Here is a 23,725-nt window from a genome sequence, read left to right as displayed (position 1 = left end):
GCATTTCTTCATTATCTAGGCTGTAGAAAAAGCAGAACAATTAATATATCTATTCTTAAACCCATTAAATTTTAGTCTTAAAAATTCTACTGGGAAGTTACAAATTTCATATAAGTTATAAAAGCAGCTAGTTAAATATTAATTCAATTCTCAGTAACACACACTTGAAGAATTTGCGAACAGGGACTGTTGTTTATGTTCACAGTTTCTGGGTATGACAAAGCACAAGTCTTGTAACTCATTTATGCTGCATAATACTGTATCATCTAGCAAGGCAGTTTTCATTGACATCAGTCATGAGCTGCGACTCTTATGCACTTAAGCAGAGTTGAGCCATTTTTTAGTGTATGCACATACACTGAAGTCTGCTTGGAGAATTATCTATGTATGGTAGTGCTAACATGGTTAATATTAATAGTGAATATTTAATGCCACAGGTTTTGTCATAGGCTAGCAAACATAACTTTGTGGACTCCAGGTTGAACATGAGTCAGCAATGGGCCCTTGCGGCAATGAAGGCCAACGGTATCCTGGGCGGCACTGGGCAAAGCATTGCCGGCAGGTCGAAGGAGGTCATCCTTCTCCTCTACTTGGCACTGGTGATGCCACACCTGGAGCGCTGTGTCCAGTTCTGAACTCCCCAATAAAAGACAGACAGAGAGATCAGAGAGAAGGGCCTATAAAGGGCCGCAAAGATGAAGGGACTGGAGTGTTTCTTCTATAAGAACAGGCTGAGAGAGCTGAGACTGTTCAGCCTGGGTAAGAGAAGGCTCAGGAGGGATTTCATCAATGTATATAAATATCTGAAGACAGTGTGCAAAGAGAATGTGTTTTTCATTGGTGCCCAGGACAGGACCAGAGGCCATGGGCACAAACTGAAACACAGGAGTTTTCCTCTGAACATCAGAAAATATTGGTTTACTGTGAGGGTGACTGAGCACTGGCACAGGTTACCCAGGGAGGTGGTGGAGTCTCCATCCCTAGAGATGCTGAAATGCCATGTGGACATGATCCTGGGCAACCAACTCTAGGTGGCCCTGCTTGAGCAGATGTATTGGACCAGGTGACCTCCAGAGGTCCCTTCTCATCTCAAACTTTCTGTGATAATACAGCTTATCTGGAAAGATAAAAGACATCTGGCTACTAGCCCATACTGAAACATCTGCCATCTTTGATTTTACTTATCCATGAAATCTGAGGTAAAGCTAACATAGGTATGTCTGCTTATGTGAAAATATGCAGTCTTTTGCCGTATAGACATTTTATCATTTGAATATAATGTGTATTTTATTGAGGAGCTCAATAAACAAAAGCATATGTACATACTTGCAAGAAACATAATAGCTACCAAGGCAATGAATACGTGCTAACTGAGCCTTGTGATGCCTAAAACCAGTCATTCAGTACTTTGTCATGATACATGAATACTGGCATGGCAGCAAGTTCTTTGAAGAATATAATTTCCTGATGTCTGTAAGGACATCTTGAATAGTGCTCAGCATCGCTGGGTATGGATGTATTTTAAAGCTGTACAAATAATTGACTTTTATTGAATGGTTATGTGTCAGTTAACAGCTCAAATTAGTATTTTTCCAAATGCCAGTGATTGCCTTCATTGCACTCTAAATTATTTGTTTCCTTTTCTGCCTTTACCATAAATCCAGGTAGCAACACTCTCATGAAAGGTAGGTAACCCATCCCAGGTTAACCTCTTCTCTTTGCTTTGAAGCACAATAGTGTATTGAATTTAAGCCTCCCACATCATCATATTCCAGCAAGGAAGTTTTCTGAAGGGTATTGCATTGGATTTCTTCTTCTGACACTTTTCTGTAAATATTTCTTTAAGTACAGGTTTGAACCTGTATGTTCTCCTCTGCAGTTGAATGTGTTTTCTGTCAAACAGCAGCATCACATTCGTTCATTGACAGAATGAATGTTCAAGTAATTCACACAAGTGGATTAGCTTCAACAGAAGAGATTGATAGAAGTGATGATAGAAAAGGTGATGGAAATGGGTGTTTGGCCTGTGCCAGGAAAAGGCCATTACCGTTTCACTGTGAGTAAAAGTATGGAGTAAATAGAAAAAGTAGAAAAACTTTATTGTTTCAACAGTTTTGGAGTTGTGGATGGTATTTAATGATTTCAGATCCCCACACCAAATGAGTTCATTTTGAGTAGCTCAGATAAATTGCATTTCTAGTTCAATTTATTCAGTTTTCATCACCTGACACTGTAAGTTAAATTTTGCTTAAATTCTCTAATAGGCTGGGATTGAAATCGCAAAAAGTTACCTCAGTGATCTTAGAGTCCACTTTTATAATCAATGGAGATCTAATCAATACAGCCAGTGGAGCTGTGAAATAGTCCTGTGAGCACTACCTGGCTCAGTTTCGTTGGGTAAACGTAAGTGTTTGAGTTGCCCAGGGTTTCTTCCCTCACCTCCAGCTGCTGTTCCAAAAAGACCTCCCATAGATCTATACAGATGTTTTGAAATATTGACAGAAATTCTCATCTTTTGTTTCTAGCCAGAATCAACTGGGATCCATCTGATCCTCAGATCATATCTGAAGGCCTGTATGCAATTGCAGTAGTGTTAAGTTTCTCCAGAATAGCCTACATCTTACCAGCTAATGAAAGCTTTGGACCACTGCAGATATCACTTGGCAGAACTGTGAAAGACATCTTCAAGTTCATGGTGATATTTATTATGGTGTTTGTGGCTTTCATGATAGGCATGTTTAATCTCTATTCCTACTATCTGGGGGCAAAACAAAATGAAGCATTCACAACGTAAGTACACCTGATGAAACTGTAATGATTGTGGGCTGGTTTTATGTAAAGTCAGTTGTTTGCATTGTATGTGTTGTTGACTAATTGCTTTATAAGGTTTGCATCTCTTAAAAATGTGTTTGTCTTGGATTAAGTAGTAATTTTTGCTCTTGTTACTGCTGTTTAAAGGCTATATTTGAAATCAGAATGAGCTCTTGATCCCAGCAGTGCTATGGTAAATCAGGAAAGAAAGGGTGGGAAAGGTGGGATGTAGCTGCCCTTTACGTGTGATAGCAGCCAGAATGCCTGTACCTCTGTCTAGGGAGAGATGGTGGGCCAGTGAGAGCTTACAGATCAGGATGAGAGGGAAGACCCACATGGGTGACATTGTAGTGGATGTCTGCAACAGAATGCCCGATCAGGAAGACAAAGTAGGTGAGACCTTCCTCAGACAACTGGAAGAAGACTCACACTTGAAGGCCCTGGTCCTTATGGGGATTTTTAACTACCCTGATGTCTGCTGGAGGAACAATACAGCAGGGGACAAGCAGCCCAGTTTCTGGAGGGCACTGACAATAACTTCTTGACACAGGTGATTGAGAAACTGATGTGTGGAGGAGCTTTGTGACACATGACTTCTACAAACAAGGAAAAACTGGTTGGGTATGTGAAGGCTGGAAGCAGCTACCATGAGATGGTGGACTTCAGGTTCCTGAAAAGACAGAACAAAGGAAATAGCAGGACCACAACCCTGACCTTCAGGAGAGCACACTTTGGGGTGTTCAGGGAAGAATCTCATGGGATGAGGCCCTGAAGAGAAGGGCAGTCCAGGGAAGCTGACTGATTTTTAAGAATTGCCATTTCAGTGCTCAAGATTGGTCCATCTCAACAGGCAGGAATCCTAACAAAGGTGTTGGGAGGCCTGTATGGATGTATAAGAGTGATTGATAGGTCATCTAATTGTGATGCCACTCAGAAGGACCACGACAGGCTGGAAAAATGGGCTGACAGGAAATCTGTGAAGTTCAACACAAGGAAATGCCACATCCTGCCCCTGGAGAGGTAGAACACCAGGCACCAGGACAGGCTAAGGCTGACCAGCTGGAAAGCAGCTTGGCAGAAAAGAACTTGGGGGTGCTGGTGGACACCAAGTTGACTATGAGCCAGCAATGTGCCCTTGTGGCAAGGCAGACCAACAGCCTCCTGGGCTGCATTGGGCTGGGGAGGCTTATAAAAAACCAAAAGGACCTCAGACCCCTTACACAGCACTGTACATGCCAGATGAGCTGGCAGCGCAGCCTGTAATGGCACTCCATGCACAGGGCTTGTTCCCGGGGTTATTCAGGGATTCTGGGACATAGGCTGGGTCAGACCCTGAGCCTGCAGGACAACATCCCGCCTGCAAGGGCGGTCAGCACCAGCACTTCAGAGCCCAGCTGCAGCGGCTCCCTACAGCATGTGGGAGCAAGGCTGGTTCCTCCATCAGGTGCTACTGTCATCTGTAATTGAAGCAGCCTAATCACTACAGTGTGATACACATTATAAAATATTTGTAATTTAATTCAGACAACTCTGATTATTCTTACAGTAAAAAGAAATAATAATCTTATCCCTCTTTTAAGCTCTGGCTTTCCAGTTTCCAGTGGAAATAACCTGTTGAATCTTGAGAGGTGAAAATAGATTCCTTTGGGGTTTGGGGTTTGGGGTTTTTTTTAAAGTCTTTATTTCCTTGGCAGTTCTTTTTTTCTTCTGCCACCATAGGAACATAATTCTGAATTTACTCTGTCAGGAGTTACTTGGTATACATTTGTCATGCCTCTCATTTCTAGCTGTGATTTTAACATAAATCACTTGAGTGGAAACTCATTCTTTTCCGTGCTCTGCAACCCTTGCCGACTTAATTTCTGATTGTTCTGATATTGAAGCTAGAGCTGTTATGAAGTATACTCAGCCAGGAAGAAAACTTGGCCAAGAGGGAAAAAATTGTTACTACTTTTCTAGTATTAGGAGTTCACACAACAGATAAAGTACCTAAAACTCCTACTCACAGATGGAATACTGATAAAATATTATAAGCAGAGAATTACACTCACAACTAAAAATGACATTTCTTTTAACTTTTTTCCTTCGCAATAATGCAATAAAATAAAAAAAAATGCTTTACAAAATATGCTTTTGCATTTTTTGGACATGGGGAACTGAGATCTCTTAATCAAAGCAAGAGAAAGTATGTCTTCAAACAGGTGGAGGTAGATAGGAAAAGTACTTCAGAGGTTTGGACTCACGTTTATGTATATATATAAACTGATGAAGAGGAAATAAATGCATTTAAATTAACTAACCTGAAAAAAATATTATCAGTATCCCCACACCATGGCTTATTACCTCTACCTTGGATTTGTGGAAAAGTGAAAACTCAACTGGAGGATTGTGCTCTGTGAGACCATTTTTTGAAAAATGCTGATTTGCTGTCAGACATGCTGTCTTCACAGTTTCAGAATGTTAGTCATAGTACTGGTGAAATAATAAATACTAAGTCATCTAATAATGCAATTAAAGTATTTATAGGTTAATCATTTTTGTTATTTACATTCAGATTATCAGCAAGTGTGTAGCATGTAGATTAAAGTAGCTAACAAGTGAATCATTGTCATCTTTTGAGGATGAATATAACCAAATCAGATGTCTTTATGGTCAGTCATAAATATTCGGAATCTTATATTATGAAACAGCCTGTGCCTATCAAAATAAGTAGTCCACGTGTTCTATAGAATATCACTGTGATAGAGTTCTACATTGTGATAATGGAAAAATTTCTACACTGTACAAAAAATGGTAACTGGCAATTTATACAATAAGAATATACAGCTTTTCTTCAGTAACCTATGTGTGTATTCATTTTCTCCTTTTAGTGTTGAAGAAAGTTTCAAGACATTGTTCTGGGCTATATTTGGACTCTCAGAAGTTAAATCAGTTGTCATCAATTATAAACACAAATTTATTGAAAATATTGGTTATGTCCTTTATGGAGTCTATAATGTCACCATGGTCATTGTCTTACTGAACATGCTGATTGCAATGATCAACAGTTCATTCCAGGAGATTGAGGTAAAAATTCCATTTGTGATGAAGCATCACCAAATTTACTGTTATAGCTAATTGTCTAAATCTTCTGGAAAATTTTCTTGTTGACATCTTATTTAAGAAAAATAACACAGAGGCTTTTTGAATATATTAGGAGAAAATATTAATTCCACTGTACATTTTATTATAAAGTACCTGGAAATTATGCAGCTGCATGTGCATGCAGTAGTAAGAGCTAGACTTTACTAAGAAACTGCTGTTGAACTGTGTTGTGTTCCTGAAGAGGATGGGCTATGTTGTGTGATTTTGTGAATCTTTCATTTGCCTCATTTGCAGTTATTATTTGAGTAGTGTCCCTCTTGCTGCAAGGATGTTCTCGTTCCTATGCCTTGACCTTGCAAGCAAGTCTGTAACATGCTGTTTTCTTCTTTCATTTAAACAACTGTTCTAGTTCTATTCAAAGAACAAAACTTTGCTTGACAAAGTAAGCAGCAGGGCTACTGAAAATCAGCACGAACTTTTGCATACCATGGAAAACCAAGAGCTAAGTAATTATCATTGTTTAGAAAAAAGGAAGCAGATCTCAAGGAGCTGGGCCATCCCAGCTTTTCCCAGGTGACACCTTTGCCACAAAGCAGCAGACTCAGGTTTGACACCACTCTGGTCCTAGCTTCTGGGCTCTGGTTTGGGGCTGTAGCGTTGTCCAGCTTGAACAAGAGCAACACATTCTCTAGGGAGGTTCAGGTTCTTCTGACTCAGGAGGCCACAGAACAAACTATCAGGTTCAGAACAATAAAAAACAGGCTATTATCCAAAAATATGGTGAGCAGATTCAAACAGCTTCTAAAAACAGCTACAGCAATATTAAGTCATGTCCTTGAACATGACGTCAGTCCTTTCTGCAGAAAATTCTCTTGAACTTTACAGGGAGAATAAAGTGAGTGTTTTGTCTATCATAAATGTTAAGCATAAACCATGGTGATGATAGCATATCTGATTTAGTCATATATTCAAGCAAGTGGAAGGAATTAGGTAAGAGTCATCTAATCTTTTTTAACTTTGTGTGTAAAGTAATGGAGTAAAAATTTAATTTAAAATTCTAGTACAGTGTCATCTCAAAAAAAATTAATTGCTACAGAAGAGAACAATAATATAAGACTGGTAGTCTCACTGAGATAGTTCCATTTTTGTTTCGTTAACATAGGGGTTTTCCTTTTTATTTATTGAGCATGAGAGTGTTCTAAGCAAATGGCTACTCAGGCAAGCCCTAACAGATGTATATGAGTGTTGCCAAGCTTTAACTTGGGCTTTGTATTGTGTGCTTTTAAGTCAGAGCTTTCTTTCTTATTAGCATGCTTTTAAAGAGCACCAAATAGAGAGGTCTGTCTTTGTGATCCTGTATTGCAGATTATTAGCACTTAGTCTGGAGTAACCAATGTTTAAATCAAATCCACTTTGTTCTGTAATGGCATTATTTTAAATGGATTAATAAGAAGTTCCATTCATTGAAATTCGATTTTCAGATTAGAAACAAGCTCTTGATCTGTTTGAGATTAACTTCAGCCAATTACACTCAAAACACACATAAAGTTTAGTATCTTCAATACTCAAGGTGGTATTAGTAGTGTATTAACAGCAGTGTTTCTGTTTTACAGGATGATGCTGATGTAGAATGGAAATTTGCCAGGGCTAAACTTTGGTTTTCTTACTTTGAAGAAGGAAGAACTCTTCCAGTACCCTTCAATTTAGTGCCAAGCCCAAAATCTTTGCTGTATCTCCTACTCAGAATCAAAAAATGTATTACTAAACCATTTCTGTGCCAAAAGAAAAGCTTCCAGGAGGATGCAGAGATGAACAAGGTAATTTTATAATCTATGTACTGACTGCTAATTTTAAAAGATAGAAACAATTTTAACTTCATTTTTGTTGTTGATTTGTTTTTCTCATGGATTTCCCAACATACTTAGTCCCTGCTGAAGTCAGTCTCTACGTACAGGCTGAAATTCTTACTTTAGTTTTTAACATAAGTATTTGTCTACATCTGTAAACAGTTAATTCCAAAAGTGCCATTGTAAATGTACAGTTCTTCCCGCTGCTTCTAACAGAATCAGAGAATAATTCAGGCTGGGAGGGACTTCAGTCAGTCAGGTCTTGCAAACTTCAAAGGCTGGAGATTGCACAACCTCTCTGAGCAGCCTGTGCCACTGCCTGACTGTCCCTTATGGGAAAAAAGTTGCTGCTTCTACCTGTCATTTGAATTTGTCCGTTGCCTGTCATCCTCCTGTCCTGCACCACTGTGAAGAGCCCAGCTCCATCTGCTTAATGACCTCCCTGTGCAAACTAGGGGCTGCTCTTGGGTATGCCTATAGCCATCTCCGCTTTGGGCTGAACCAGCCCAGATTCCCCAGTGTCTCTTCACAGGGCAAGTGCTCCAGCCCCAAACATCTTGGTGACCCTCTGCTGAACTTGTTGCAGTTTTGTAACATCTTTCTCATGTCCCCTAAGTCCCCCAGGTCCTTTTCTGCAGAGCTGCTCCCCAGGCAGCCAGTCCCCAGCCTGTCTTGTTGAAAGAGTTATTCCTTCCCATTTGTCCTTACTGAAATTCACAGAGTTCCTGTCAGGGCTGTCCTCCTGGATGGCATTCCTGCCTTCAAGGCTATCAGCTTCTGCCTACCCCCCTTGCCACCCCTCCCATCTCTCACCCCCACCCATTTATATGTGTCTGCAAACCTGACAGGAGTGTGCTTTGACACCCGGTCTTTGATAAAGATGTTAAAAAGGGCAAGTCCCAGGATAAGATCCCTATACTATTTTCTAAGCACAACCATCCAGCCAGGATTTTGTCCATCTAGTTGTCCACCCATCTAGACAGTAACATCCTAAATTGAGTACAAGAATATTTTAGGATACAGTGTTAAAACCCTTGCTAAAGTCAAGGTAGGTGACTTCTCCAGCTCTCCCTTCACCTGAAAATTCAGTCATTTTATCTCAGAAGGTCATCCAGAGGGCTAGATGGGTTTTATTTTTCATAAATCCACATTTACTTTTCCCAGTCACAATCTGCTGTTCCATGTGCCCAGAAATGTGTTCCAAGAGGTCTCAATCCATTATTATGCCAGTTACTGAAAGGAGATTGAGTGGCCTGTGGTTGCCCAGATCATCATTTAGAGCTTTTATGGAGACAGGTTTGACATTTGTCTTTCTCCAGCCTTTGGAGACCATCCCCAGTCTCCATGGTCTTTCAAAGATGATAGTATATTTGCAAGGACTTCATCTTCTCTCTCAGTACCTGTGGATGCAGCCCATTGGGTCCAATGGACTTGCCTGGGTGCATCGGACTGGGTCAAGTAACCCCTGACTGGACCCTCCTCCACAGCCAGTCATTCTCCTTGAATCTCATCATGGTTGTCAGTGGAAGAGTAAAAGAGAGGAGAAAATGGTTGCAAACCTAGAAGGAAAAAACAGAGCTATAGGGAAAAGTCCCATGCCTCTGACAAGCCTCTGCCTCTGGTTAAGTTTGTAATAGTCTATAAAAACAAACATGTTGCAAACACTGTGACCAAAGTCAAGATTATTATTAACTTCAGATGTCTTGTGTGCGCTACTGGTAATTTTTCTAGCTTTTCACAGGTCTGACTTCATTTTATTTGGGAAATCTAATCCTAATGTATTTAACAGAAGTGATACTGCATTTGCTCAATTTTTTAGTGACTCCAACGTTTGCAAAACTTTTCACTAAGCTGCTTGATGCAAGTTGATTTCACAGCTCCTGTGAGTGATCACTGAAAGTCATCAATGAAAAATCATGACTTTAAGGAGATGCATATGTTTCAAATTTAGTGATGGTGAGAAACAACAAATCATTTTTTTTTTCTAATTCACTCGATTTGTGACTTTGAAAAACTCCTAAGTAATAAGAAGCTTATTTTTAATGTCCTTTTAAAACAAAATTTATGTTCCCATAAAACAGGTACTCTTCAAAACCCCATTCTTACACCCTAGGTAAAGAAGCTGGATTTTTATCATTCCTTTCCAAAATTATATTCAAACCTAGCAATGCAGATGGCTAGAACGGTGCAAAGTGTAATAATTACCAATTCCAGATAAAACAGTAACAGTTGTGTCTGCCTTTACAGCAGACCCTCTGAAAGAGGGCTGTAAGGATGCAACCATCATTTATCAGATTTTTTCCTAACCCTGAATTAATTTTTAGTTTTCAAATATTAATACTTTCCACTCACTGCAGACTGTAGTATAACTATCATAAATTAAATGCGCTTACTCCCCAGCCAAAGAAGGCATAATAACGTGGTTGCAAGTCAAATGAATAAGAAAGCTTTATGCTGAAAAACATAAAGCAGCTGAGTTGCATCTATTAATTCCTCAGCTCTTCTAGCGGGGTGACTGATACTGCCAGATGATTACATTTTTACTTACTTTTGGACTGCCACATACTATGGAGCTAACTTTATTTGACTTTGCACTTTTTAAAAGTAGCTAAAATGTTTTTGTGTCACATTTTGACCCATTGTTGACGATACATTATTGTTGAGACTCTTTTATGGCATCTTACCAAAGGCATTCTTAGGCTTTTTAGGTTTTGACTTTGGACTCATACTGTGCTGAGCAGGTTGGTGCTGAGCAAGGAGCTGCTTGGGCAAGGAACTGCTATAAATGCAATGAGCTGTGCAAAGATAAGAAAACCTTTGCAAAACCAGACCCAAGAGCTGGTGGCTGTGGCTGTGCTAGTAGGTTAAATGTGATAAGGAGATCATCTGGGCACTGAGGCCAGTTCAGCAATGGCTTGCTCCTATTCAAGTAGTTTTCCTCCCAAAGTACAGTTGCTGCAAGGTATCGTCCCCAGACCATTCCAGCTGCCAAGCTGTGCCTAGGGAGAGAGACAGTTGCTCTGGTGCAGGTCGTATTGGGAGGACACTAAAAGTTAGCTGATAGAAGACATTGCATTGCAGTACCCAGAAATGTTGACATACACCGGAGTTTACCGATTCAGACCCAGCCTGTGGGTCTGTCTCCTGCAGAGCCTGCCTCTTCTCACTGCAAAAGCAGCTGCAGCACCATGTCCAGTGTAAAGATAAGAATTAGGATGGGAAGGGAGAAATTTCTGCCCCCAGAGCCAGCTCTGCCCTGATTACCAGTGGCAGAAAACGAAGCCAGATGTCCTCAGGACTAAACGGCGAGTGATGTACATAGCTGTGTTCAAACTGTAGCACAACAGGAATTTCTTGAGACACATCTACATATACTAATAAAGGGTGTGAAGATGTTTTCTTTCAGGCTGTTGATTAAAACAAGCAGATTTCTTCTGGTTCAGGCTACAATTACTGTTTTAAACATCAAGTGAACAAGAAACTCAAACCAAAAAAGGGGAGAAATAAATGAGAAAAGGGGTGGGTTTTAAAGAAACCTACTTTGAGTTGTATTCTAAATTGAACAATTGACTTGTGAGTGAGAAAGTTCATGGTTTACGAGTCACAGAGCTTGTTTATTCTCCTGAGCTAAAAACCTAGTGGCAGATGATGTATTTAAGCCTTTTTCTGAAAATTTGACCCTTCAGAATATAAATGAGGGACAACTAGTTATTGAAATAGCTTTAAATCCTCAAACAAACAATAAAAAATATGTTAACTTTTCCTTTCCTAGATAAAATGGTGTTTATGAAATTTTCACAAGTGATGGCTGGTTATGGTAGTACAAATTGGGTCATTTTTAGGGAACCCTCCCTTCTGGTCCAAGCACATAGCACTTACTGGCATTCAAAGTCATCAGCTGATTCCAAAAACCGGGATTTAGGACATTAACCAAGTGATACACAAAACAGCTACAGTAATGGCATTAACGTTCTGATTTCATTGAATTTTAAATAATGCTAGAGAACGAGAAAATGAGAAGAAAGTTTGAAGAATAAGGTGTTTTCTAAGAGCAATGCTCTATGTATGCTGCACTTCTTTCACACAACACTCCTGGAGGAGAGTTATTTTTGTTAGGGTTTATAACGTTGTTTTATTAAAATTACATTTTTTCCCCCCAGAGTTACTCGTGCAGATGTTCAGTAGATACTAGCTTAAAAATATAAATTCTATTTTAGTCATTAATGTCACAGGCTGAGTTTAGTAGTAATTTCTGAGAGAGGAAAAAGCCACAGGAGTGAAGCTTAAAGAGAGTTTAAAAATTTTGTGTAAAAATGGAGTTATAATGAAATCTTGGCAATCTCTGCCACCAAGTGGTCATTCAGCAATGTGCAATAGATGTTCTGTCCTGTTACACATAATCAGATGTAATGAAGTTGTATACTTCTGATTTACCTGCCAACTTTAAAGGTGCAGTCTGTAGCTGATTAAAAGTACATTATTCTGTTCAAAAAATGCAGAGTGCTGAAGGGTCAAAGTTTAGATAAAGATGATACAGTGTGTCTTGTTTTTACAAATTTGCAGTGTCTCACTTAACCCATTTCACCACGTTACTGATTTTGCTGTTTCAAGTGAAATTCAAGTTTTAGTTAAGCAGTGGATTAACTTTTGAAATCAACCAATGTACCATAAATTTGAACGTGGTAACTGGCATCACAGGCTCCATTTAAAAGACATGATAAATGCTAAAAAATACATAATAAAATTCAATACATTTATAGATTATATGTAAACTGGTAAGTAATGGGGTCACGAATGGTATGACATCTGCAGAAAAAGTCGGAGAACCACAAGGGCTGGGACACCAGCCACACGGCTGGAGCCCAGCTTCATGCCCTAGGGCAGCTGTGGCCAGGGCGACTTTCCTTTGCCACTGCAGAGGAAGCACCCTCTTATTCTACTACATTATTTCCGAAAATTGTGCATTAGGAAACCAGGAGCTGAAAAAGCAAGAAGGTTTGTTTTTTTCTCTTTTAATCTAGTAGTAAAGGTGAGGCCCAAGAGAGTATTATTAGTTCTAAAATCTTGAAAGATATAGTGATTACACAGTCATTTATACTCACTAGCCACTATTTTTTATTATAAATCAGATGTATGGTTTAAGTTTAAACATTTAGATAAACTTATGTTTTCTAATATATAACCAAAACTTTTAAGGTACCTTTTTTCAAGCAAGAAAAAGCAGCAATAACTTGCCCTTTTTATACATCTTAAATTCAATTTCCATTCAGATTCAGGTTAATGTGTTAGAGATAAATATAAATTATTTATTTATCTATTTTTATATTACTGTATGTCTTCTATCATTATTTTCACTTAGTCAAATAAACATCATCTGAATATATTTTAATGTTTTAAGAAATATATGTATATAGATATTGTAAATCTTTCTAAGGAACAAAAACAAATTCCAAATTCAGTGTAAACTTTATATTAATTGCAAATTAATATATTTTACCAGTAAGTGTAGTGTTTTCTTCAGGAAAAAGATATCAAAGTACAAACCTGATGTAGAGAAAGCTGTCCCTGTCCATGCCAGGGCAGTTGGACTACATGGTCTTTAAAGGTCCCTTCCAACACAAACCATTCTATGATTCTATGAAATGCTAAATGAAATCTAAAAATATTTAAATTATTCCCTGTTTGCAGATTCATGAAGACTTACTTGCTTTAGTGTTTAAGTGAATATAAAGTTATTTGAAATTCTAGAAAACTAGAAGACTTTTAAGGACCAAGCTGTGCAGCAGCTAGGAGAATTGAGAATTTTAATTGATGTCCTCATTGTTGGTTAAACTACTGAATCTGATGCCTCATTCAGCTTTTTTATACCTATATAATTCCCATTTTTTTTTAATTTTAGCCTTTGTGTTAGAATAAAGCCCCTAAAGCTCTCTGCTGACTTGTTTTTATCATTTTCTACTTGGCAACTGGTGTATATTTATCACATATTTCATATTCCTACTTCCATTTATTATCAAAAGTTCAACTATGGGAAGTTCCCACTATACCTCAAGAAGTTTTAGTGCTTTCAGTTGCAGGAGAAATGGCTACGTGAAAGCTTTAGCCTTCATTAATATCAGGCATTGTTTTGTGGGCTCCCTTGATGTGTGATGTTCCTGTACAGCTGCATAAGCATCTAACCCTTCCGTGCTTTCCTCCCTACCAAACTATATCCCAGCGTATCCCACATATTATACCAGGCTTCAGAGTACCCTAGTTTGCTTATCTATAGGTGCTTGGTGCATTAAGACACAGAGATAACCAATGTGGAGAACCTCACTGGAAGTACAGCATGATGCCACAGGATCTGAGACACTCCAGCGATAGCCTTGTGCTTTAAAACAGTACAAATTTTATTGGACCATGTATAATTAAAGAGAACTGACTTTTTTGTAATGGTCCCACTTACTCCTCATCCAGATCAATCATGATTTAGATTTAACTTTTTTTTTATTAATTTCTTGCACCACTACTCATTGAACTGGCCCCATTATCAATCTAAAGTAGTATCATTTGTTTCATTTTGACAGTTGCTATTCACTCTTACTGCAGCCTAGTCATTCAGCCTGAGTCTCAGTTCACTGTGCTGTAAAGCTCCAGTCCTTCTCAAAGGTGTAAATCAGTAATTAAGCATGCACAATGCATCCTCAGTGTTTTATCGGGGAATTATACCCTTTCAGCGCATGTAGGAAAGAAAATGGGACTCAAAAATGTCAGCTGATAATTTTGTGGTCCCTGGCATGAACTGCATAACCACTTACATTCAGCCGTTAGCGTAAGTAGAGGGGAGAAGCAAACTCCTCGCGTATTTTGTGGTAGTGGAGGTCACACTGGTTATGGGGAAGTGCTATGAAAGAAAGGAAAGGGATAATTCTGCTGTGTCACCTTCCTTGGCTTCTCCCACGCCTTGCCTTGACTCTCTCTCATCCATTGCCTACAAAGCTGTGCTGAACCAGTGCTGCCTTCCTCCTGACGTGGATCCCCTTCCTGCGACCTGAGGGACAAGAGAAGGCTCAGGGGGAGGTGGCTGCTCAGCTCTGGTCCCTTGCACATGTTGGGAGCAGGTGGCAGGCAGAGTAAAGATAGAAAACCTCCCATTTCTCACTTTCCTGCATCACAGTCTGAAAGGGTTTGTTTCGACTCTGGTGATGAAATTCTGCACAGGTATGAGGACTTTATCACAGTCATTTAATACTCCCCAAATTGAGCTTAAGAGTTAATGTTCTGTCATATGATAGATGCATGAGGTAATTTTACCATATTGTGCTTCTATTTTGTACTATAAATAATGTTTCCATTTCAGCTTGGTCAAAGGAAGCAATCAAGTATAAGAAGCTCAGATGAAATCCACTTAAACAGTTTAAACAATCCTCCAAGGCAGTACCAGGTAAAAAAAAAGAGTTTATTTTTAAACAAAATCAAGAAGTAATGGAACTGGCAGACTGACAGCATGAGGACAGTTTTGAATTTATGTTAAACAACATGAATCAAGAATAAATCCACAGACCTTGTATATATCAGAAATAAATGCACTGATTTAGGTATTTGCAGTACAACCTGAAGATGTTTGTATCTTCTCTTTGTTTCTTAAATGGTATTATTATAGTGCAATATTTTAAAGTGCTTGAAAAATGTTTTTAATTTTAGAGACAGATTGAGTTCTCAGCTGCACAGTGCGAATTAAGAAAACCAGAATCTTCCCGTTTCATCTGCTGAACCAGCTCAGCTTATTGTGTCACACATCTACATACGAATACCTCAAGCACTGCAAATATCTCTCAGCCTTTATGCGATCAATAGTCTGTTTATTCTTAGTCTCATAAACAACTGCAGTGAGCCTTTGTGCAGTTACTTGAAAAGAGACCCAGCACAGTCCACGTAAAGCTGAACTGTTCTGGTCCAGAGGTTGCTCCTTTTCTTCCTGTAATACCACAAAACAGGTAGAAAGGAAGAAGCCAGAGCTGCCTGGGCAATAGAACAAGACTATCTGAATGCATAAGGGTATAGAAAACAGGTATACTTGTTTTAACTATAAAACAGAAAAAAGTTTTTCCCCTTGTGCAGGCTAGTTCTGCAGTGTCTGCGTAAGCCTGTTCCAAAAATTCCCTGACCTTTTTCACAGCCTATCTCATTATGATGCAGTGATAGATACTAAGGCTACACATTTATCCCATAAACGTGAGGATGTGTGGCTTTGTATTTGAAACATTCTCAGATTATTACAATAAACAGTACAGCTGCTGACCTTGCAAGCACAACTGTAGTGATGCTCTGAAACCACTAATCTGGGATGATTCACCTCACAGTCACCTCCAGTCAGGTCTGTTACTGTGAAGACAAAAGCAGATACATAAACCTATGTATATTTTATATCTTACAATGAAACCCAAAGAGTGTTGTCGTGGTTTACACCATATGAAAATATGAAACCCAAACATAGAAGATAGATCCTCAAAGGAAATTAGATACCTTCTTCTTACTCAAGTAATTTAAACTAATGAGAGAATCAGGGGTGGAATAAATTTTTCCTGGAAAGGTGAAATTTGCATCTAAATTTGCTGGCCTAGGTTCCCCTTTTTATTAGCAGAGAGGGCAGTCATTCTAATAGTGCAATTTATTTCATCAAATTTAGCTGTCTGACATGAACTGTGCTCTCGGGTTTGCTTTTTCTATCCACAAAGGCAATTAAAGGTGACTACCGCAGATACATATATTTACATTAAAAAATATCTGTATTTGCTCAGATGAGTCCCAGCTGACATGTTTAAATGACTCTTAGAATTGTGGGTCCCATTTTCTCTAGGCCTCACAATAGGAATAAGAAAACTTAGCAAATATAATATAAAAATAGATTAAAATAAACTGATGTCAAAAAAGTTTAGCAATTAGCACTGCTAATCAAGAGTCATAATCATATTCTGGTAGCAATAAAGGCTAGAGGGTTTCACCTACATGGACATCAAAGCTGCATCTGTATTATTCATTCTCACAGACTCCAGTAGTAGATTGAGCTTCATGAATGATAACATTTGTAAGACGTGTTTAGTTTGTAAACTTTCATGTTCATATATGTGCAGAGTCATGGAGTTTAAATATCTACTGTAGAAGTAAGGAGAGATTTTGACATTATATTCCTTTAACCTGGCAAGTCCTACACTGAAATGTCTGAATGCAACAGAAGTTAACAAAGTTTATATTTTGAAATGCCATAGCAATACTAGAAAGTCCAACTAAGAAAACTTTTTTTTTCTTTCTTTCTTCTCTGCAGAAAATAATGAAACGTCTCATTAAAAGATATGTACTGAAAGCTCAGATAGATAAGGAAAGCGATGAAGTCAATGAAGGTGAGTATGCTGATGCATTGTATGTATATCTAACCAGAGAATCAAAACAAGCTAATTAAAGTGGTTACATGTGCCACCTGAAAGAAATGTTTCCAAAATACTTAATCCACTTGACATGTTTACAAGTGCAAGATGTAAAATTAACATGAAATTGAAGTTAGAGATGTGGCTTTCTGTGTCTGTTCTCCCATCAGAAACTCTCACTGACCTGATAACTTCTTGTGAAAAGTGTTTCTGCTTCTAGTAATGCCCATACATTTCCCATGGTGAGGCTGTATTTAATGCAGCAGCTGATTTGGGGCACCCCTGTATGAATTCTCCCTTGTGTTCTTATTGGGGGTTCATGCATGGGCGTACGCATGCTTCAGATATTTTTGGGTGTGATTTATTAGCTGTAAACAGCTAGTGAATGCACTTTCAGAAATGTTCTCATCTGTTTGCACCTCTCTGGTGTCGGAAAGATGCAACGCAGCAGGAAAGGACCACTCTCTTTTGAACAGTGAGAGGCCTTGTTGCTGGCCAGGAGGACTCAGGCACCCCTGATCTGCATGATCTGCACAAAAGGACCTGGGTGTATTGTTCAACAGCCAGCTGAACATGAGCCAGCCGTGTGCCCAGGTGGACAAGAAGGCCAGCAGCATCCTGGCTTGTATCAGAAACAGTGCGGCCAGCAGGACAAGGGCAGGGATTGTCCCCCTGTACTGGGCACTGGTGAGGCTGCACCTCGAATCCTGTGTTCAGTTCTGAGCCTCTCACTGCAAGAAAGACATTGAGGTGCTGGATCGTGTCCAGGGAAGGGCAACGGAGCTGGTGAAGGGTCTGGAGCACAAGTCTGATGGGGAGCAGCTGAGGGAACTGGGGTTGTTTAGCCTGGAGAAAAGGAGGCTCGGGGGGACCTTATCGCTCCCTACAGCTGCCTGAAAGAAGGCTGTAGGCAGGTGGGTGTTGGTCTCTTCTCCCAAGTAACAAGTGATAGGACAAGAGGAAACTGCCTCAAGTTGCACCAGGGGAGGTTTAGATTGGATATGAGGAAAACATTCTTCACTGAAAGGCTGTTGAACCATTGGAAGAGGCTGGTTGGGGAGGTGGTTGAGTCACCCTCCCTGGAGGTATTTAAGAGACGTGTAGACATGGTGCTTAGGGAAATGGTTTAGTGGTGGACTTGGCAGTGTTAGGTTTAGGGTTGGACTTGATGATTTTAAGGGTCTTTTCCAACTTAAATGATTCTACAGTTATATGACCTCTCTTGAGCAGCTTCCGTCTAATGGATCATTTGAGTTTTGTGAAGTGATGTGATCTCTCACACTTTTGTCTTCAGATTTGTTTGGTTCCTGAACTGCATTTTCATTTCCTATCCCTAAGCCACCATTCACCAGCAGGCAGCAGAACATCCAAGTTTTCTTTTCAGTGAAGACATCCAGAGAAAACTGGATGATAACTGATAACTGTGAGATACTTGGATATGCTGGTTCTCCTTCGTTTCTTAATAGTGTGATCTTCTAATATCCATTACAGGTGAACTGAAGGAAATTAAACAGGACATCTCAAGTCTCCGGTATGAACTCCTTGAGGAAAAATCTCAAAATTCTGAAGATCTGGCAGAACTTATAAGGAAACTTGGTGAAAAACTGTCAATTGACTCTAAGGAAGAAGAAAGCAAGAGATAACCTAAATGTTTTAAGAAATGCAACAGAACGTTAACAATTCACTTAAAGCCATATTTCTGTTTTTCTCAAATCTAGCTCATATTTCTAGAACAGATTTGGAAATTAAATCATTCCAATTCTTTACTGAAAAACCACAGTTGCAAATCCTCTAGGTTTACAGTAGGGAGGAGATACCACTCAAGTAAAGGTATTTGTTCTTTACCTGCTGAAGAAGATTGAATTTGAGGTAATTTTAATATTCAGTTTACCTCTTCTAGCATTCCAGTGGAACCTTGGTAAGCCCAGTCATGAAAGGTTAAATGCATAAATCTAAACTTTTCCTACATTAACTGGTTATTTTTGCAAATTTCCTTTTGTAGACATTCTTAGGTACATTTTAGTGAAGCAAAAGAGAGAAATTTCAGGCTGTTACATATTTGTATCAAAACTTATTGAATTTTTCAAGCATTCTGAACTAGCAAAAAAAGCCTCTAACTGCCTTTGTAAAAAAATGTGCATGATATTAAAGTGATTTATTTGAATATTTCCTTGAAGAGGTAAATACCAGAATACTCACAGCACTGTGTTATACTTTTCCCTACTTATCCTTGTTATCACTGGACTATCCTGAAAGATACCTAAGTTCCAAGGGGAGTTGGTACATTAAGAAAGAAGTATTTTTCACCAAGTTTATTGAAAAGCTATTGCTGAGGCCTGAAAAAAACCCCTTCTTTAATCCAAAATAATTAAACCTTGAAGTTCTAATCGCTTTGAGAACTCCCAAGTTTTACAGCTTTTATGTCTTGAACCAAGACTCCTAAAGTGTGGGGTGAATGTTTGAATGTAGAGCTGGTAACATGTTTATTTAAAATGGAAGATACTAAAATGTTAGGTGCAAACCCTCTCTCTGGATTCTGGGAACATCATGCTTCAGGCACCATTTTCCCTGTGTTTAAACTTGTTTAAATGATTGAATTTTGTTCAGATCTATCCTTTACAAACAAATCCATGTTGTTCCAAAAATTCATGAAATCTCATATTCTATGGATTTGCATCCCTTGTCCTTTTTTCCACTGGAGAAAGCTCAGCTCTTGTGCTGTATTCCCTAGGACTCCTTCAATGAAGGATCTTCACTCCATGTCATCAACAGAAGCCTGTAACGCTTCCACCCTGCCCACTGCAATACTTCTACGTCTCCTTCTGTTAAACTGGACAAGAGGTAGCCCATGCCACATCTGGCTGATAGTTGTGTGGCTGGCCAGCTAGTATGTCCATGCAGGACAGCCAGCTGGTTTCTGTCTCTCCAGATAGATACAGGCTAAATTCCATCTAATTGTTCCCTCATTTAATACAGTAATTTGAGTTTCTCTCTTCTGACAATCACCAATTCTGGGACTGTTAGAAGCATATATTACATTGGGGATCTCTGCTCCTCTTTAAGCTTGGTTGAAATTAGTGAAAGGGCTATGAAAAATTGTAACGGGAACATCAAGATGTATAACACCTGTAAAGCCTTTCATACAGAAAAAAGGCTGAAAATGGCTTGTCAGTAATTGCTATTAAATTGGCTTTGTGAAATTTATTTATTGTGGAATGTATCAGAATGTTTATGCCTCTCCCTTTCAGGCTGGAAGTTCTTTTTTAATGGGTTTGGGTTAGTTTCTAGCCAAATTTACTGATAGTCCCTTTTTAGAAAATTGTTAGTGAAGTCACTATGTCTTTTCAGGGAAAAAAAGAGTGTATTAAACTAGGTTTTGAAATCACATGAGGACAGGTGGAGGTGAGGGGCTGTGTCCTGCCTGGAGAGGCACGGAAGTTGCTGTGGAGGTCAGCCTGCCCTTTGGGGTGTTTGTCATGGTCTGGGGGACCTGCTTAGCCTTCTGCTTGGCCCATGAGTTTAGCCACAAATGGATCGTGTGGGACGATCTGTGTCCTGTGGGCCTCAGGTGAAACAAACTCGGGGTTTAGAAATTTTAAGGCTCCTTCCTCTGAAGGAGGAGAAGGAAAGTGAGATTTCCAAAGGCAGTGGAGCAATTTGTATTAAACGTCCAGTGTGCTGGCCTGAAAAACTATGAGGTATGGAATAGCCAGTTTCAAAACTGGCCTTTGATGATGAAAAAGCATTACCTCATAACCTGCAGTATTTCCTGCGGTAATCAGCAGGGGCTACTGCAGACTCTGAGACGACCTGACCTACTGGTCTTTGGCAGAAACGCTCTGGCTTCTGTGTCAGCTGTTGTGTGGAAACCGAAGGCAAGCCGGGGCTGTCTCAGGCTGGAAGGCAGCATGCCGCTGCCTTCACTGCCTTTCGTCTTCTGGACATTCCTGCCTATATCCCTGGGCCAGCGTGGGACACTGATTTTGGGTTCCTGCTTGAGTGTTTTTGGCCTGGTTTTCTGAAGCAGTGAGCACTTAGTGCAGCTCCACTGAATGACCCTGTTCGAGGCCATACTACTTGAAGCAGGTCTTCCACCTTTGACAAGCTCTTCGGAAAATCTGTTGGTCAGAACTTGAGGTAACAAGGACAGTCAAAGTTCACTTTCAGTAATCCCATGTCTTTATTTTTGGTCATTGCAATGTACAAGTTGGATCTGCAGTCTAGTGCTAGATGATGGTAAAACCTTCGATCTCCGTAAAGCCAATGTAAGGAAATACATAAACACAGTTTAAGATCCAGGCACTTTTAAAGTCAAGTTTTTTATTACAGAGGTAAAATGTACACTGTGAATTTGTTTAAGCCCAAATTTTGACTTACCTTAATACTAAAAGATCATAATGTATATATTGTATTTCATGAAGAAAATACATATGGATTTTTTTAATTCAATGAAGATATTTTATATGTAGTTATTACTTATGGAACAATTTGTTAAATATATTTGAAGAGGTCTATTGCCAAATGTAGTGTGATAAGCAATGTAGTATTTAAAATGAGCACAATACCAAATATATTATTCTGATAAAAAAATTAAATATACCAGACTCAAAATACTGTTGTGATGCATTGTATGAACACATTGGTCCTTCACTACGAACCTTTGGCTGCTTTTCCTTGGAAGTCAGCACCAAGACAAATAAGGCAAAATACTCTAATTTGCTAGCAATACTAGAACAAAAGAAGTTTCATGGAAGGAATAAAATTCTTTTCATACTTGATTAGGTTCAAGGTCATGTATTTTGTCTGCTCTGACTAACTGTGACTGATGCTAGATGTTTTGGATCACCTGTAGTAGGTAACAGATAATTTGCATCCTACATAGTTCTCCTGGTTTCTAGTAAGACAAGATTGACATAACTTTGAGGAGGAGGTGTTTCCAGATTTTTTGTGAATTGTTAGCATAACAAGATAATTTTGCTACCTACTTACTTGTTTCTTTAAATCTTGTTAATTTTTTGAGCTCAGCAATTCACTTTCCGCAGCAGCAGCTTCCACATCTAAACCAGGTCTACTATGAAGTATTGACTTTATAATTTTTTCCCTGAATGTTTCTTAAGCTTGAATAATGAGACATGATGAGTAGAACCTGTCATCTCTTAGACATTCATTCTTATTTCTGTTCATACAAGAATATTTCACTAAAAGATATGAGAGCTTGAAGAAATTTTGAACAGAAGAAAATGCAGTAAGAAAACCCCCAAATCAACAAAGCTTTGCTCAAGGGTTTCTCCAGTATTCTGGATGAAACTGAATCATGCCCAACTATTGGCGAAAAGCCTTATACATCATGGAGGACAGCAGATACTTGAAAGTGCAGTGCAAGCTTAAGGTACTCAAGATTTAAAGTAACGGGTCCTGAGTAGGAGCTACAGGGTTTCGCGTATAGATGCAGACATTCCAGGTTAAAATCGGCTCTATTTCACCCTATTTTAAAGCACTATTGGGCCAGGCCAATGAATCCTACTGGTTTTAGAAGGGGGATCCACAAGCTCCTCCAATCTTAGGTGCCAGCTGTGAAGACTTCTGCATCTGAGCTCACCTAGGCTTTCTTTATATTCACAGATAGAAAAGGTCAAAGGCATGATTTTTTTTCATCTTAAAGTAGAAAAGTATCCCAGGTGAGTCATGTAGTGGAAGTGACCATTTCTCTCCAATTACTGTAAAGAAGCCATTGTAGCTGTTAGCAATGTTTGTAATAAAGTGGGAGAAGTCCCAGCTTGGCAGAAATGAGCACTGCAGTACACTGCAGAGCCCTGAGCCATCACAAATGCTCATTTGCTTGGAAGTGCATGAACTGTTGAGGTCAGTCATTGAGAGGGGCAGGATCTATCCTCCCTCCAGAAGAATCCAGCCCATCCCCCAGGGATGATGGGTGAGTCTGATTCTTCTTTACTTTGCAGCAAAGCATCTTTTCCTTCTTCAATAGTGTAACTGTGGGTAGGCATAAATGAAAATACTAACCGCATCTACCCCAGACATGACAAAAACCATAACTTACTGTACACATGGCAACTAAATTCTTGCCAGGAGCTATATGATAAAGAGAACTTCATATCCCATGTTTTAGCACATTGTGGTGAGCATATATTTTCAATATTATGTCTTTAATTGTACAATATACTGTTTGATCTTGGCAGTACTTCAGCTATAGCAGCTGTATCATGTATTTTACTAAGAACATGTTCTCATGATTGCAGTGTCCCAGAATGCGGTTTAGTCCAATGAGATCTTGCATTTGCCTCCTAAGAGATTTCCCTCAAGCTTGAAATTTGTAGCTGAACATTATAATTAATACATTATAGACCACATAATGTTCAACTGTACTCATTTGCAGAACAGTAGAAATCATCCTTGTGTTGCAAATTGCTCATTTTTCATGTAAATATTTAACACTTTTTTTAATTTGTTAGAAAAGGCCTGGTGTGAGTAATATTTCTAAGCACTTATGTTCCTGCTTAAATTTTAATTTGGCCTGTGGAAAATAGAGCTCATAAATTAAAAAGTTTGTGTTTGGAA

General features: G+C 39.1%; 1 protein-coding gene across 1 annotated transcript in view; it reads left to right on the top strand.

The window, feature by feature from the left end:
* Window positions 1-21,598, top strand: part of TRPC6 (transient receptor potential cation channel subfamily C member 6) — a 99,403-nt gene extending 77,805 nt beyond the window's left edge. Inside the window, exons 7-12 of the mRNA XM_037378385.1 lie at window positions 2,526-2,790; window positions 5,682-5,877; window positions 7,509-7,712; window positions 15,085-15,168; window positions 17,050-17,125; window positions 18,641-21,598. Coding sequence (XP_037234282.1) covers window positions 2,526-2,790; window positions 5,682-5,877; window positions 7,509-7,712; window positions 15,085-15,168; window positions 17,050-17,125; window positions 18,641-18,792 — 977 coding nt within the window. The 3' untranslated portion in view covers window positions 18,793-21,598. The remainder of the gene's footprint in view (window positions 1-2,525; window positions 2,791-5,681; window positions 5,878-7,508; window positions 7,713-15,084; window positions 15,169-17,049; window positions 17,126-18,640) is intronic.
* The last annotated feature ends 2,127 nt before the right edge of the window (window positions 21,599-23,725 follow it).

Source organism: Falco rusticolus, chromosome 2 (assembly GCF_015220075.1).
Source record: "Falco rusticolus isolate bFalRus1 chromosome 2, bFalRus1.pri, whole genome shotgun sequence".
Lineage (NCBI taxonomy): Eukaryota > Metazoa > Chordata > Aves > Falconiformes > Falconidae > Falco > Falco rusticolus.
This window is presented reverse-complemented; position numbering and strand designations above follow the sequence as displayed.